The sequence below is a fragment of the Daphnia magna genome, linkage group LG8, assembly GCF_020631705.1.
Source record: "Daphnia magna isolate NIES linkage group LG8, ASM2063170v1.1, whole genome shotgun sequence".
Classification (NCBI taxonomy): Eukaryota; Metazoa; Arthropoda; class Branchiopoda; order Diplostraca; family Daphniidae; genus Daphnia; species Daphnia magna.
The window spans coordinates 4107433-4121732 of NC_059189.1; the positions used below are offsets into that span (position 1 = coordinate 4107433).

At 39.1% G+C, this 14300-nt stretch overlaps 1 protein-coding gene across 1 annotated transcript; it reads right to left on the reverse strand.

The window, feature by feature from the left end:
• Positions 1-17: 17 nt before the first annotated feature.
• Positions 18-13450, reverse strand: LOC116929020 (translation machinery-associated protein 16). The gene is made up of 4 exons (XM_032936177.2): positions 13139-13450; positions 744-873; positions 299-677; positions 18-242 (listed from the first exon to the last, which is right to left on the reverse strand). The coding sequence occupies exons 2-4, from the start codon at positions 744-746 to the stop codon at positions 46-48; spliced, it is 579 nt and encodes a 192-aa protein (XP_032792068.1). The 5' UTR covers positions 747-873; positions 13139-13450; the 3' UTR covers positions 18-45.
• Between the last annotated feature and the right edge of the window lie 850 nt (positions 13451-14300).

A 14300-nucleotide genomic window follows, 5' to 3' on the forward strand; every position in this document is an offset into this window, starting at 1 on the left:
TCACTAGAAAACAAGCCTTTACTGACATTACGCTTTGTATTCAAATCAAGCAACTTCCATAGTTTTATCATCACTTCTTTCCACTTCCTCTTCAGCTGTAGAAGGAGTGTCAGATGTGGCATTAACACCCTTATCCTGTGGTTTCCTGAACCTTTTGAGTGTAATGTTTGGAATGAAGCGTAGAACGCCAGTCCAAGACCGTAAATATTCCAAATTTTTTGGGTTGGAAAGATCAGGGATTTCTAAATGATACCAACGTCATAGACAGAAGTAGAAATGCAAGATAGTTGTGACTTACCCAGTCCGCAACCTTCGTACTCATCTTTTTCCAATTTTTGAGAAAGTTCAATAGCATCCTCTCTGCTAGCGTGCTGTCTTGAACTTCTCTGGCCAATCTGGTTTTTCAACCTAATTTGTTCAAGTTCTTCATCAAATCGGCCCAGGTACCGTTCAACCAGGTCTGCTGTTTGTTCTATCGTGTACACAGTCACATCAGGGTCGAGCTGATCACGAAACCACGCAATTTTCTCTCCTAAGGCCGTCATCTTCTGAGCCATTGCCTTCTTATTGTGTTTGACACGTACATCACGATGCCATTCTCGTGATATTTGATCAGCTTTCCGACTATTGGGATGAATCAATTTATTCTCTTGCCCAAACTTTGTCTTGACCTTTGGCTAAAGTAATAAAGTAAAAGTTTAATAATTGCAGGCTAGAATGACAATTTAGTTTTTCGAACTAACCATGATTTATCTTTGATTACGTCTCGTTTTTTCTTCTTCTCCGCACGTGGAAAACGAAGACAAGCAGACGACTAGACTATGGCAAACAATATGGGAAGTTCTGATTATTGTTCCAAGATGGCGTAGCAGCCTGAAAATACAGGGATAAAGTAAAAATTTCTTATTAAAGATCCTCTTCACAAAAAAAAAAAACAAAAAAACAGCATACTGATAAAAGTTAATAATTCACGTGAAATCTGACAATTTCATCAAATGGACCAATGGACTCATTCTGTTAGTTGGCCCTGGTATAAATAGTTACTGCATGATATTACCAGTCTAGCCATTTCTTACTTTCTGAAGGAGGGGACCCAAAAGAATATCCCCCGTTCCGTACCATTCTATTCCATCGATATCCCTCATTCAGAGATAAAACTCTGATAGACGTTACACAAAGGCTATATGACCGAAAATTGAGGGCATTATCTTTTCGTGACTGGCTGGAAGTAATAACTTTCTCTTCTAAATGTCTACAAACATATCCAATCTCCAACAACCGGCAATCCATCATCCGACTGACTTTACTAGGACGACTTCAAACTAACCTTTAAAGACGCACAAACCGATGCTCCTTTTTGTACCCAAAATTCCGTATAATAACAAAAGAACGTTTCAGTTTGGACGTCTATTAAATTTGCAAACAAGTTGTCTCTTATTTCAAACAAAAACGTTCGTGACGTCAAAATTGCTGCCATTTTGCACAAAATATTCACTAACCCATAGGTATAAATATATCTGCGGATAGTGACAGAGACAAATTCAGTGAAACAGAGATGATGCATTGCGGACGGCGAGGTGACATTTTTGCACTTTCTTTTATTTATTTTTTGTATTTATTGCCCTTCCGGATGAAGGAGTCCGTGGTCACGGACTTGGGGAGAGTTGATTGACTCAGTATAAAACTTGCATCGTCCCACGCACAGACACGTAGACCTGGCTATGTGAATGGAATAAGTTTGATGCTCAGCCAAAAAATGAAGTTGAATCAAATTGAAATATTTAAAAGAAAAAAATAACGACTGATGATGTTATCAACCGTTTTTATCGACAGCTTCCGGCTGTCATCCATTTCGATTTGCATGTTGGTTCGCGTGACCCACAACATTTGCACGCCATCCTTTTTCTTCCCCCCACACCTTTTTTTTATTCGGAATGAATTAAAAGTCAATAACGGTTTTAACTCTTACAAAAATGTGTTTTTTTTTTTCTTCTTCGCTTTGTTGGTTCGATCGTCTAGTACTTCCATCGCAACATCGCGAGTAGAGTCAAATTAAAAGCGACTTCTTCCACCAACCTCTTTTGCGTATGCATAATAGGGTGTTGTTCATAACGGATGAGGTGTCCGGAATAAAAAAAAAACGAACGGCTCCCTTTCAAAAACGTAAAACGAACCTGTCCGCTTGTGAGTTACAATCAAACTTTTTATGTCTAATGCGAATAGACTTTTTCTACTACCAGAATGCCCCCCTCCTTTTTAAAAATGTTTTTTGTTTTGTTTTTTTCCGCGAAAATTATTCGTGAATATGGATGAGCAATCTACTGTGATTGCGGTGTGACTCTCTTTTCTAGAAGACAAAAAAAAAATAGCATTCCCCATTCTTCTTGCCATGTTGCGGAATAGTAAAGCAAAAAAAAAAAAAGGGGGGGATCCAATCGCATCGGTTGGAGAAATAAAGACCGTTCGACCCGTCATCGGGATGGCGAAAGACTTCTATTACACAGGCAAGCCAGAGAATAGCAATCGAAGAAGACGTGCTGATTTATATATATTTATATATATATACACTGTATATAAATATCTCGATATATGAAAGGAATGTCTACCGCAAAAAAACAAAAAAAAAATCAAGAACTGAAGACAGAAAGGGCTAAATGGTCGATATAGCGACGCCGCTGCTCATCTAGACTGAGCGAAAAAGAAGAAGAAGAAAAAAAGCGGTTTGCCAGATGTCATACACACAATGAAAAACGACCGCCTCGATGACCCTTTTCCCTCTTATTTCCTGCCTCTAAAATATATATTTTCCTCCCACTTCTTTTTGTTCGGGAGCTGTGTCTTAACACCCTTGCGAAAGAAAGCGAAAAAACAAAAAAAAAATCTTTTGGCGAAACGGCACTAGTGAAACAGAAAATGGAGGCGATGAATGACGAATGGGGATTCACTGGCCGAAATCAGCACACCAATCATTTTTATGGAATTTCACGTGGAAAACGGAACGTTCCTTGCGAATGATGTAACGTTTCGCTAACGTCGCTACACCACCGTTTAAATACAAAAGCATTTCCACTTAAGTAATAGGTAATTTATTTTGATTTAATTTTTTACAAAAGATAAACTCGCATGGACGTTGTCTGAAAGGAGTATGACGTCATTTACTGCGTGCGGGAGCCTAACGACGGCCAACGGGCACGCGCCACAACAACGGCCCCGGCTTATACGTTCCCTCATTTCCTTTCGCACACGATCGCAAAGCTTTTCGTGTCTACTTTAACGCACATTGCCAGTATGAATGACGATCAAACCTTCCAAAAACGAATTGGGTGTTTCTATTCGAATAGATTTACCTATTTAGATTCTTTTATATTTTCTTCTATTTGACGACGCCTCATTAGGCCACAACTCACGTCTGTCCACGGCTGACGACATCCGAATCGGACATCATCTGTGACGCTAATTGCCCCCATCAAGACGAGGTTGTTCAAGGCTTTTTGATTTGAAGGCCCAAAGAAAGAAAACGATTGCTAACAAGCTCTCCTGATTTTCACCGACGATCGTCACCGCAAACGAGTCGATGACCAATTGAGAGAGAGGGGGGGGAGGTCAACCTACCAAAATTACCTGCCCGTCTTTGGTACATTTCAGGAAAACGTTTTTATTGTAGCGACATCATCAAATAGCAGATTAGATATCAGAACCAAAAGGTCGTCTGTGTTATCATTTTACATTTATTTATTTTTTTCCTTTTAAAAAATGTTGAAAAAGTCCGTCAACTTCTCACACACACACACACGTTTTCCTTTTGATTTCGATCTGTTACGTGTAGACACGTAGATATCGCACCTTTTTATGTATGCGGCCGAAACATGAAACAAAACAACAACAACAAAAAAAGTTGGGTTGCGTGATCAAACATTTACGCCTGCGGGCGATATCCGCCTTGGCGTAATGCCTCCTCTTTTTTTGTTTTCATTTGGAAAAAAATAAAATAAAAAAAAAAGGGAAAAGTAAATGGATGCGAACTCTGCGTGATCGTCAGACACATACTACCACACGTACACACACATTTTCTAAAGTATACCACCCCCTTTTTCTTTCCTCCCCCCCACCTGTCTGTAAATGCCCGTTTATTATGAAAAGCCGTTCACTAACCAAGTCAAGATCTTTATCACAAGGTTGCACGGTTTTAAATTGAACCTTTTTTTTGTTTTTTTACCTGGACTGTGATGTGTTACGGTGTGGGCGCTGAGACGCAGTTACGGGGCGGGTAGACGTAATTAGACTTGATTACTTTTTCTTTTTCTCTACCACAATATTTTTATGCTTTCTTCGTTTGAACATCGTGAAGAACGCGGTCGGAAATAATAGACGCACGCTTATTCGAGGGAGGGGTTAGAAAAAATAAAAAATAATTACAAATATTATATGCAAACGAAGCAACACCAACCGCGACTCTAATAATACGAGCGGTCACTGTTCGAATGAAAAGTTCCGAGTTTTTTAGACGCGCGTTCGTGATATTTTGAAAAATGTCAAGAAACAAGTTCGGTTTGATTTAAATATTTAATAATAAATCTAGAAAGATGATGACTTTTAAAAAGCGAACACAAGAAATCCCTCCCCCCCTTCCGCAGTCGTAAAAGGCGTCGGCTTGACTGCGCTAACATTCAATTGAATTTCTGAAAGAAGAAGGAAAAATCTTTTAAAAAAAGATAGAAAGAAGAAAAGATATTTCCCATTTTTGTGTGTCCCCCCATTCGGTTTGAATGGCATCTGCTATTTGCTGGCATCATCTTTTCTCTCTGTGTGTGTATGTGTGTGGTTTTGCCTTTTTTTCTTTTCATGCCTCAGTGGCACATTCAATCACGAAACTGGCGGATGGAGCGAGGAAAAAAGAAAAGCGTGGAACGACAGATAAAATGAATATCAATCTCAGAGTCCAAAAAGAGGCAGGGGGGGGCACATATCTTTATATATGCACAGTATGTTGAATGCAAAGTGTTTCATACATGCTCAAACAGATTTGACGAGATTGATCCCGCCGGCAGCCACAACCTTTGCATGTCTGCGCACGTACTATGCAATCGTCGCTTCCAGTTCAAACAATCGTTTCAAAAAGTTATAAAGCGAATGCATCTGCACAGTTTTGCGTCGCAAAATTGTTTAATGTTGAAATAAAAAGGGAGGGATTGTTTGTTCTGGTTTCTATGGCAACCCGCCTTCTTCGGCGCAAAAAAAAAAACAAAATAAGATTGGCACATCTGATACCGTCAATTACAGCGAAGCACCGCTTGTAATCAGCGGCCGAAATTGTTAAATAGTAATTAACAAAAAAGTGTATCAAAAAAACACAATGGATCGTCGATTATGGTGGACAGGATTTAAGGAAGGAAAAAGACCACCCTCCTCGGATTGAAGATCTGCGCATGCGTACGTTAATCAAATCACAAGGTGGGCTATTAGGGACGTTGACCTCATTTTTAGTTATACTCTTCATCATTTATGCAATTTCCTTTTGTTTTTTTGTTGATCAAAAGAAACTCGACTATTTAAATTTGAAAAAAAAAATCGAAACTGAAAGTAGAGATTATCGGTGCGTGCTGGTGTAATCTTTGAGAGAGAAAGAATCGGGGTCGGGAGCCGCTGCATCATCATCATAAATATAGTGTTGGTTTAAAAAAAAAAAAAAAAGAAAAATTCACGATGAAATTGGAGGTACAGAACAACTGGGGTATAGTGCGACGACCGGCTTCTCTTTTACATATCATCCTTCACTGTCAGGTGTATACCTGTTATTATTTACACACACGTACGTACGTACACATGCAGTATTTTTTTTTTTACGGATGCACTGGAACGGCTTCATAACTGATTGCTCCAGTCCAATTTCAAAACGAGAAAACAAAAAAACACAAAAAAACATGGGGGCCTTTCGAAAATGAAAATCATTTCAGTTCTTCCAATTTAAAGGGGAAAAAACATCATACATTATGCAATTATGCAAATACAAACACGTCAGGTAAGTATCCTGCTTAGATTATTTTCTGTTTGTTATTATCAATGATAGCCGCAGAATTGCGCTCGTTTCCGCGAAAATATCAAACTCTTTACATAAAAACATTCGACCTAATTCTGTTGAATGGCCGGCCTGTTTTAATTGATATTTTAAAAAACAGATGGGGCAGCCAAAAAAAAAAAAAAGCGTTGATTATCTTTTCTGATAGATTACGTCACAAAAATCGATGTCAAAAGTGCGGCCAAACAGAGGACAAGAGAACCGTCCGATATTTCTGGGGCCCCACTCTCCTTTTTTTGTGTGCCATGCGATGATGGCAGTCATCGAGAAGATGGATGTCCCTCAATTGTTTTCTTTTTATTCGACAACGTCCATCGAAAATGCCTTTTTAAAAGGAAAAAGAAAACGAATGAATAAAGACGTGCGCGTTATGGCCGAACGAAGAAAAACCGCGTGATGCGTGAAGCAGCTCTCTGATGGCTACATAAAAGACCCCGTATAAAAAAAAAAAGGAACCCCCCCAAAGATCCCTAGATGAGCGGCACAGAATTCAACGAGGGGAAGAAAGGAAAAGTCAAATCATCTACAAATATATTTTTCCTCTATCAACCATGCCATGCCATAATGGGCAACGACTCGGGCGTCCCCCCTCTTTTTTTATCAATTTACAACTGGTATTTTTCACACCCGGAATAGATCCGACGTTTCACTAAAATCGTACACGCAAAAAGAAAAAGAAGATAGACGAGTTTAATATCTCTCCTTTCCATCATTTCCCCCCCTTCTATTCCGTACACAGATATACAAATATTTTTCTTTACGATTACAGCTCAACAATAGCAAAAGGCCATTAAAATATGCGTTTATGCGCATGTCTTGTAAATATACGTTTAACAGTGTTATATAGCGTGTCGGGGGAAATGCAAGATAGTCCCCGGAATTCCTCCTTTTTTTTCTATTCCACCAACAATAAAAAGAAACGCCAATTGTTTTGTGAAGTTTTACACGAAATTTCACTCGTTCTTTTTCTTTTTCCATTTCAAATTGAAAATGGGGATCAATGATCAGGGACTTGATAAAAACAGTCAGAGGAAAAGAGAGAAATGTTATCGAACGATTTGTGAATGACTCACTCGGATATGGTCGCAATCATTTGTTTTCAACGACCTAAAAAGGTGACAGCTTCGAGGTCAACTGGACGTCGTTACGTAATCAGCACTTTTACAAATCGTGAATAAAATTAAGAATGGACCTTTATAAAAAAAAAAAACGATTTCGAGAGATGCAAAAAAAAAAAGGTCCGTCTACCGAAAAAAATACATGGCTGACTATCCATTTAAAAAAAAGGGGAGGGGATAGATCAACTGGATCGATAGATCTTCGATCATGTGGATAGTGAACACCATCGGCCAATGCTTCAAAAATGTTCGCCACACTTTTCATGTCGTTTTTGTTGTTTGGCGTTGACCGTCATCGCGGATCTTTTTCGCCATCAGCCAAAATGGCGCATTCGATTTACTCCCCCCCTTACTGTATAGACGAAAGAAGAAGAAGAAAAAAAGTGAAGTGGCAACGACGCAGCCAAAAAAGAAAGCGGAATATATAGACACCTAAAACAAAAACAAGCGGCTGTAACAGCAGTGTCTGACAGCGAATATACTTGCGTCACAATCGGACCCAACGCAACACTTTTCCAGCAGACGGGCGAGAAAAAAAAAACACCCCCAACAACAAAGATCTTTTTTTTTTTTTCCTTTTAAACCAACATTTTTTAAATTTTAGGCCCCCCCCCTTTTTTCTTGCTATATAGTCTGCATCCGAAAAGCTATTCATCTGTGATTTAACCGCCGTGTGGCCCCAGATGCCGAACCTGTCCGTCGTATATCACTCACAAATTCAGAGGAGCACAAAGACAATTCAAAAAAAAAATGAGAACTTTTGTGTTTGAAAAAAGAAAGAAGAAAGTGAGGAAGAAGTTCACTAAAGAACTATGTGGCTTACGTGATGGTGTGGAGCTCTCTTTTCTATTCATTCTCGTGTCTCTTTGAATGGTCTGTGAAGCTATACTGGCCCACAACAATCAGACGTTCCAGAGAGAGAGAGACGATCGATTCGACTATCAATCTTTCCCAGTTTCTTTTATTATGTCTATTTAAACAAGTAAAGAAGCAGCTCTTTCTTGCACACATTTTCTTTACATCTTCAAAGAGATGTTGTTTGGGGAGGGAGTTTTCACACGCTAATTCTCGTATATACACAGGAGCTATTTAAATATCAATTTAAAGATAGGATTAAATCAAAAGACTCGATGTGTCAACGTATTGTGAACAGTGGCGCCAGATATTCAAATGGAAAAGATTGTTTAGGTTTTTGTGCGATCGGCGATGAGAGATGCTGTACATTGTTTACATCGATTGTTGGATAGCCTCTTGATACACAGTGTGGTATATAATCAGAGACCATTAACACGCACGACCCTAACGAGCATCCTCTGTAATTTCATGTAAATTCTAGACTTGTGAAAAATGACTGCACAAATATTCATCTCCCACAGACCGATAAAAGGCGATATTTTTTTAAAAATAAAAAGGCAGAAAAGTGTAATAAAGCGTCTGGATGATACGTCGAGTGGGTAACGATAAAAAGAAAGAAATGGCGTCTGGGTTATTAATCACAGCCGTTATTCAGAGTTTTTCTCTTTTTCTTAAATTCTTTTTTAGATATGAACAAATACAAACTCAGAATTTAAAAGGATCGCTGCTTTCACCAGGTTTTATACAAACAGTCTCAGCAGATATATCCAGTCATTGCCAGTAATTATTTTTTTTTTTTTTTTTACCTGGACAGGTACACATAATACACTCTATTGCCATAAATAGCCCGTTTCCAATATACCAGAGGCATTGAACAAAACAGGTGAAATTTCAATTAAAAGCTCATTCTGACCAGAATTGTACTTGTGATAGTCGTGATTCACACACACAAAAGTCTTGCAGGGCAAGGCCAGCAAAAGCGAAAAAAAAGGGAGAACTATATAATTAGAGGTACTGGGATGATCTTTCATCATTTGCATTCGATCCATCAGATGAATTCGAAACTGATGATGAAACGGGAAGCTATACACATGGCGGGCTTACTCCGTGTCGTCAGTAACGACGTATATATCGACTCACGTATATGAAATAATTTGAATAGATTTCTACTATGCACGAAATTCGGTTTTTCTAGCGGCAGGGCAGTAGGTGAGATCCACCGCAATTTTTTATTTCAAGTGGATGATTGAGAGAGAAAAAAAAGAAAAATCCCAAGGATTTACCATGTGAAAGAACGTCGTGAAGGCGTTACATAAAAAAGAGCTTCTCGCTTTTTTCTTGTGCACATAACGAATGAGATTTTGCGGATGAGATAACAAAAAATCGAAAACAAAAGAAGCATAGAGCGCCATTTTTTTTTATGCACGTCATCACAAGTTGATGAATGACTCCCTCGCCGCTTTCGCCATTCTCCCTAACCAATAAAAGACTGTGGAATTTTTGGTTTGTTTTTGTTTTCAATCTTCCCAAAAGAACAAACAAATAAAAAAAAAAATTTAACGGCCTTCAAATCACTTACACGTACGTACGTAACTCACAGATAATATAAATGTCTGAAACATTACGACCTTTAAAACAGAAAAGACGGTAAATAATAAACGGCCCTTTAAAGTTTATGTCTGTTGTTTACGTGTCGACGACCTGGATGTCCGCCACTTTGCTCGCATGTAATCAACAACCACAAAAAAAAAAGGCGGTGGTCTGATTGAACGACGACGGTTGATGGCAAACGATATTGCACGAAGGCCCGGGGAGAAACAAAAAAAAGTTTGGCCAGATCCCGCGTGATCGGAAGCCGTTCACGGAAAATCCCTTGATGTGATGCATGTCCTTCTATACACGTTGTATGAAGGCTGTCTGATGATCGAGGAAAAAGAAATTGTGAGAAAATGACGAGCATAAGTATCGTCGGCGCCCGTAATCCCACGACCGCAATGTTTTGTGCGGCAAAAACAAAAGACGATGCGCGTTTTCGTCGAAATTCCATGAAACCTGGAATCCGGTGCGAGAGAATCGATTTAGTTTTTGACAAGCCAATTTTTTTTTCTTATTTTAGACTAAAAAAAAAAAAGAGAATTGCAACAATCTATTTGTTTAAAAAAAAGGGGGTGAAACTCCATCAGAAACAAAATGGCGCGAAAAAAAGATGGTCAACTGCGTTCATTGAAACATGTGGCAAAAACTGTTTACCTGATACGATTGCGTGTTAACAAGAAAGTCACGACAAATAAACAAGTAGACGAATGAAAGATTTTCTTTCTTCTGCTGATGCGTCACTCGCAACAGACACGGAACCATTAAAACGAAAAGCAAATAAGCAAACATATCGTGATCGTTCACCATTCACTGGTGATATCCATTTTTATTTTAATTCGTTACAATCATCGTTCATCTGTACGACCCTTAAAGATTGTATAATTGGCTTCCTCGTTAACTTCTTCAAATTATAAACGCAGATAAAAATTGAAAAAAAAAAAAAAAATTCGTGAACGAACCTTTTTGTTCTCAGTCTCCTTCTATGTATATGGACAGGCGGGAAATACGAAAATGGCATTCGAAAAAAATCTTCCCTTTTTTAAGTCTCGAAAAGGCTGTGAAAGAGAAAACAAGCAACTCGTGGCCGCTCGACATGGGCATCGTGAATGTCCCCCCTATCCCCCTTTATGTGTGTGTGTGTGTGTGTCTGAACTGGCACGCTGGGTGTTAAGGTAAGGCGGTCTGTAGACTGTCTACTCCCCGTCCATTTTTGTTGTCGTTGTCTGTGCTACCCGTGAAGCCGAATGATGAACGGTTGGCGGAAAAATTACACGCGCTTAGTTAAAAGTTAAGAAGAGAAAAATCCGAGAGAAGCAACAAGGCGGGCATCAGTATTCACCTGGTGGCAGGAACACATTGTAGGGCTCCCAACGCGTCCTCTTTTCGCTTAATGTCGCCGTGTTAGCCAGACAAAAGGAGAGGTGGCCTAAATTATGGGTGATAACGCGAAAAGTTCTCTGAACGAAGATCGTGCTCAACAACAAATGATTATTTTTTTTTACGTAAAAAAAAACAAACATTTTTCTTTTGAAGCCCCTCTCTTTGATTCATTTTTCAGAGGGTCTATAGTCTGTGTTTAAGTGATGGGTGCGGCATTCTCGAACGCCCCGCCAGACTAATTTAATCTCAGAACACTCGAATCTGATATAGTTTCTACAAACAAAAAAAAAAAAAACACGAAGAAAAACTCGTCAAAAACGAAAACGGGATGTCTGCAAGGAGGATCTATATAGACGACTCGTTTTCGTGTAGGGCCATAACAAGATGGATATGGATTGTACGCGTCTCTTTCCAATAAATTGGCAATCTTTTTTTGTAATGAATTTTGTTTTTAGCGTTCGTAGATAGACGCGGGAATCACTTCGCCGCGATAGAATTATCGGAAGGGTCCAAAACAAGACTTACACCACACAACAGCACTTTAATCAGCTTTTAATCAGACTGATGGCGCAGCAGACGAAATGTAATCTGATGATGCCCTTGGTTATGCTATTGGCAGCAACCAGATGGCAGCCAATTTTCATACATCAATAACTCCCTCCTCCTCCATCTCAAACTCTCTTTTGTCGATTGCTCTTTTCTATTTTTACAGCATTAAAAAAAAAATCAAATATACTCGAACATCTTTAAATCAATAAGAATTATAAGGGTTAAAAAAATGATAATAATCACGCTTCAAAAATTCGTGTTACAGTCGGCTGGTTGCTGGGCAAGACGGCCCAGTGTTCCAGTCGACGAGGTCCATTAGCGCTGAGAAACAGCCAGTCGTTTGTGTTAAGGTGGTGCGTAGCAAAAAAATAAGAAAAGGGCTCGGCAGTTTTTCAAACGGCCTGCGACGAATTTCATCGCCAACTGTGCCGAACTTTTTTTCTTTCTTCCTGGAGACAGGCCGTCAATCTTTCAAAATCGGCTGGAAAACGAGTTGCAGAACGGAAAGATTAAAAAAAAAAAAGGCATGACGTCAGTTGTTTGTCAACTGTGAAGGCGCCATGGAGAGAAGCAACCCACAAATTATGAAGGCAACAAAACCTCACAAACCGAAAAAAGAAATGCTTGGAATTTCACCTTTCAAGAATGCAAAACAAAAACAAAAAAGAAATGGAGACATTTTCTTGGCAGTACGCAATGATCGGCATTCCTCTCCTTTTTTTTTTTCTTTCTCAATAACGTCTCACGCACACACGACATTCCCGATCAAAAATAATAGGCAAGGTTAATAAGCCTCGTTCAATGCAAATGATGAAGCGTTTTCGGGAGAAACGTTTAAAAACGTGGGAAAAAACAGCTGCGTGCGACATGTGCAAGGCAGAAGCATCACATCAAACCAAAAAAAAAAAAAAAGCCAGAAATTGTTTAGTAATCACGAAAAATGCGTGACTTGCTCACGGCCTACTGTGCGTAACGTCCACCCTCCATGAATTCGTGATAACTCCATTAATGCCACCGGAGGCAATTCACGATCATTGTGCCCTAGGTCATATTCACAATTGACATGTCACTCGTCCTTCAATCGAGCTACATCGTTGCCAATTATATTTTAATGCGCGCAGATAAAAAGCATAGCAATAAAAAAAGCCCGCCAAAAAAAGACAAACACAATGAACTGCCAGTAGTTGCGTCATTCGAAAACATCAAACAAAAAATCGCCTTGGCGGCAGACTCAACACAAATATAGGAAGCCAGATGACTACAAAACACACGGGGTATTAGAAAAATATGAGAGCAAAAAAAAAAAGAAACAAAACAAAGAAAAATGTTTCGTTTCAAACTGTTATGAACCGACATCTTGCACCCCCGTTGACGAAAACAAACATTTCCTTGTGCCGAAAAAAGAAGCATCTAATAGGCATGCGTATCTTAGAGGCTCCTCTTTCTATGCTAAAATGGATGTAGCTTAAAGCTCCTTTTTCTTCTTGGACATTTTTACACTTTTTCAACTGCTGCAAGGCGTTTATATTTACATCTAGGAGGAAAAAAACAAAAGGAGACTCACAACAAGACGTGTGTGTTGCTGGCTTGATGCGGAAGAACCGCCCACTTTCTGTCGAGTCTTCAATCAGCACACGGTGAATTGGACAACAGGAACGTGGTGGTAGATCGTCGTCGAATAGATTACACACCACAATAATGCACGAGCGCACACATTTATTTCTACCTACGTCGGAGTCTTACACTCAGCTACTTGACTCGGCGGCATTTTTCTGACCTCCCGCTGCAACATTGTTGCCATTCTCCAGTTGTCTTTATTTGTTCGCGTCATTATTGTTTTTTAGACAATGGGCTTTTGCTGCCACTTGTAATTATCTAAATGATTCAACCTCACTCGCACCTACACAGTTGATTGGACGAGCAGTTTTCAATCAGCCACGGTCGAACGCCGCCCATGTGCACCGCGCCAACTACCCAAGACGAATGATTTGATTGCTGCGTGGTTGTCATTTCGTCAATTAAAGAAATGTGGCATTGTGGGTTTTTGATTTTTGTTTAAGACAATAATAAAAAGATTTTTTGTTTATTCGAAATCATTTCATTTATTTAATGTAATTATTTTAATTATTTTTATTAACTTTAACTTTAATTTTTAGTTTTTTTTTAGAAATTTGCATTTTTACATTGTTGCCTTTTTAATTTGGTTACCCTACCCCCCGTTCTCGAACCTTCCTGAACAAGTGTTGTTTTCGAATCTGTTTTGCATTAGGGTTGAGATATCAAAACAGATTCCCTTGGGAATAGAATGCAAAATTTTTTTCATTTTTTCTTTGTTTCTCCGCACGTGGTTTCCCACAACCTTGACAACTGATTTCTTACCCTGCCTCTTTGAGGTTATCAACCTGATGACTCATTTTAGGGGTACATTTTCCAAACACGTGGTGCTCGTCTTTATGCAAAATCTATTCAAATCCCACTAAATAAATACACTTTGATGATTCATTTTAGGTAGCCATTTTTGTTTTATTGTTATGCAATAGACAATGGGAGTTTCTTCGCTTTTCTTTGACGAAAGACAACTGAAAACTAAAGAAAGAAAGAACAAACAAAAAAAGAAGCAAGAAAACCTTCCGGTCCAAGCCAATTCATCAACGTCCATCGAAGCGTCGGATCATCCATCACACCCCACCCCAATTCCGTCTTTTCCCCGCATCCGCACAAACGGG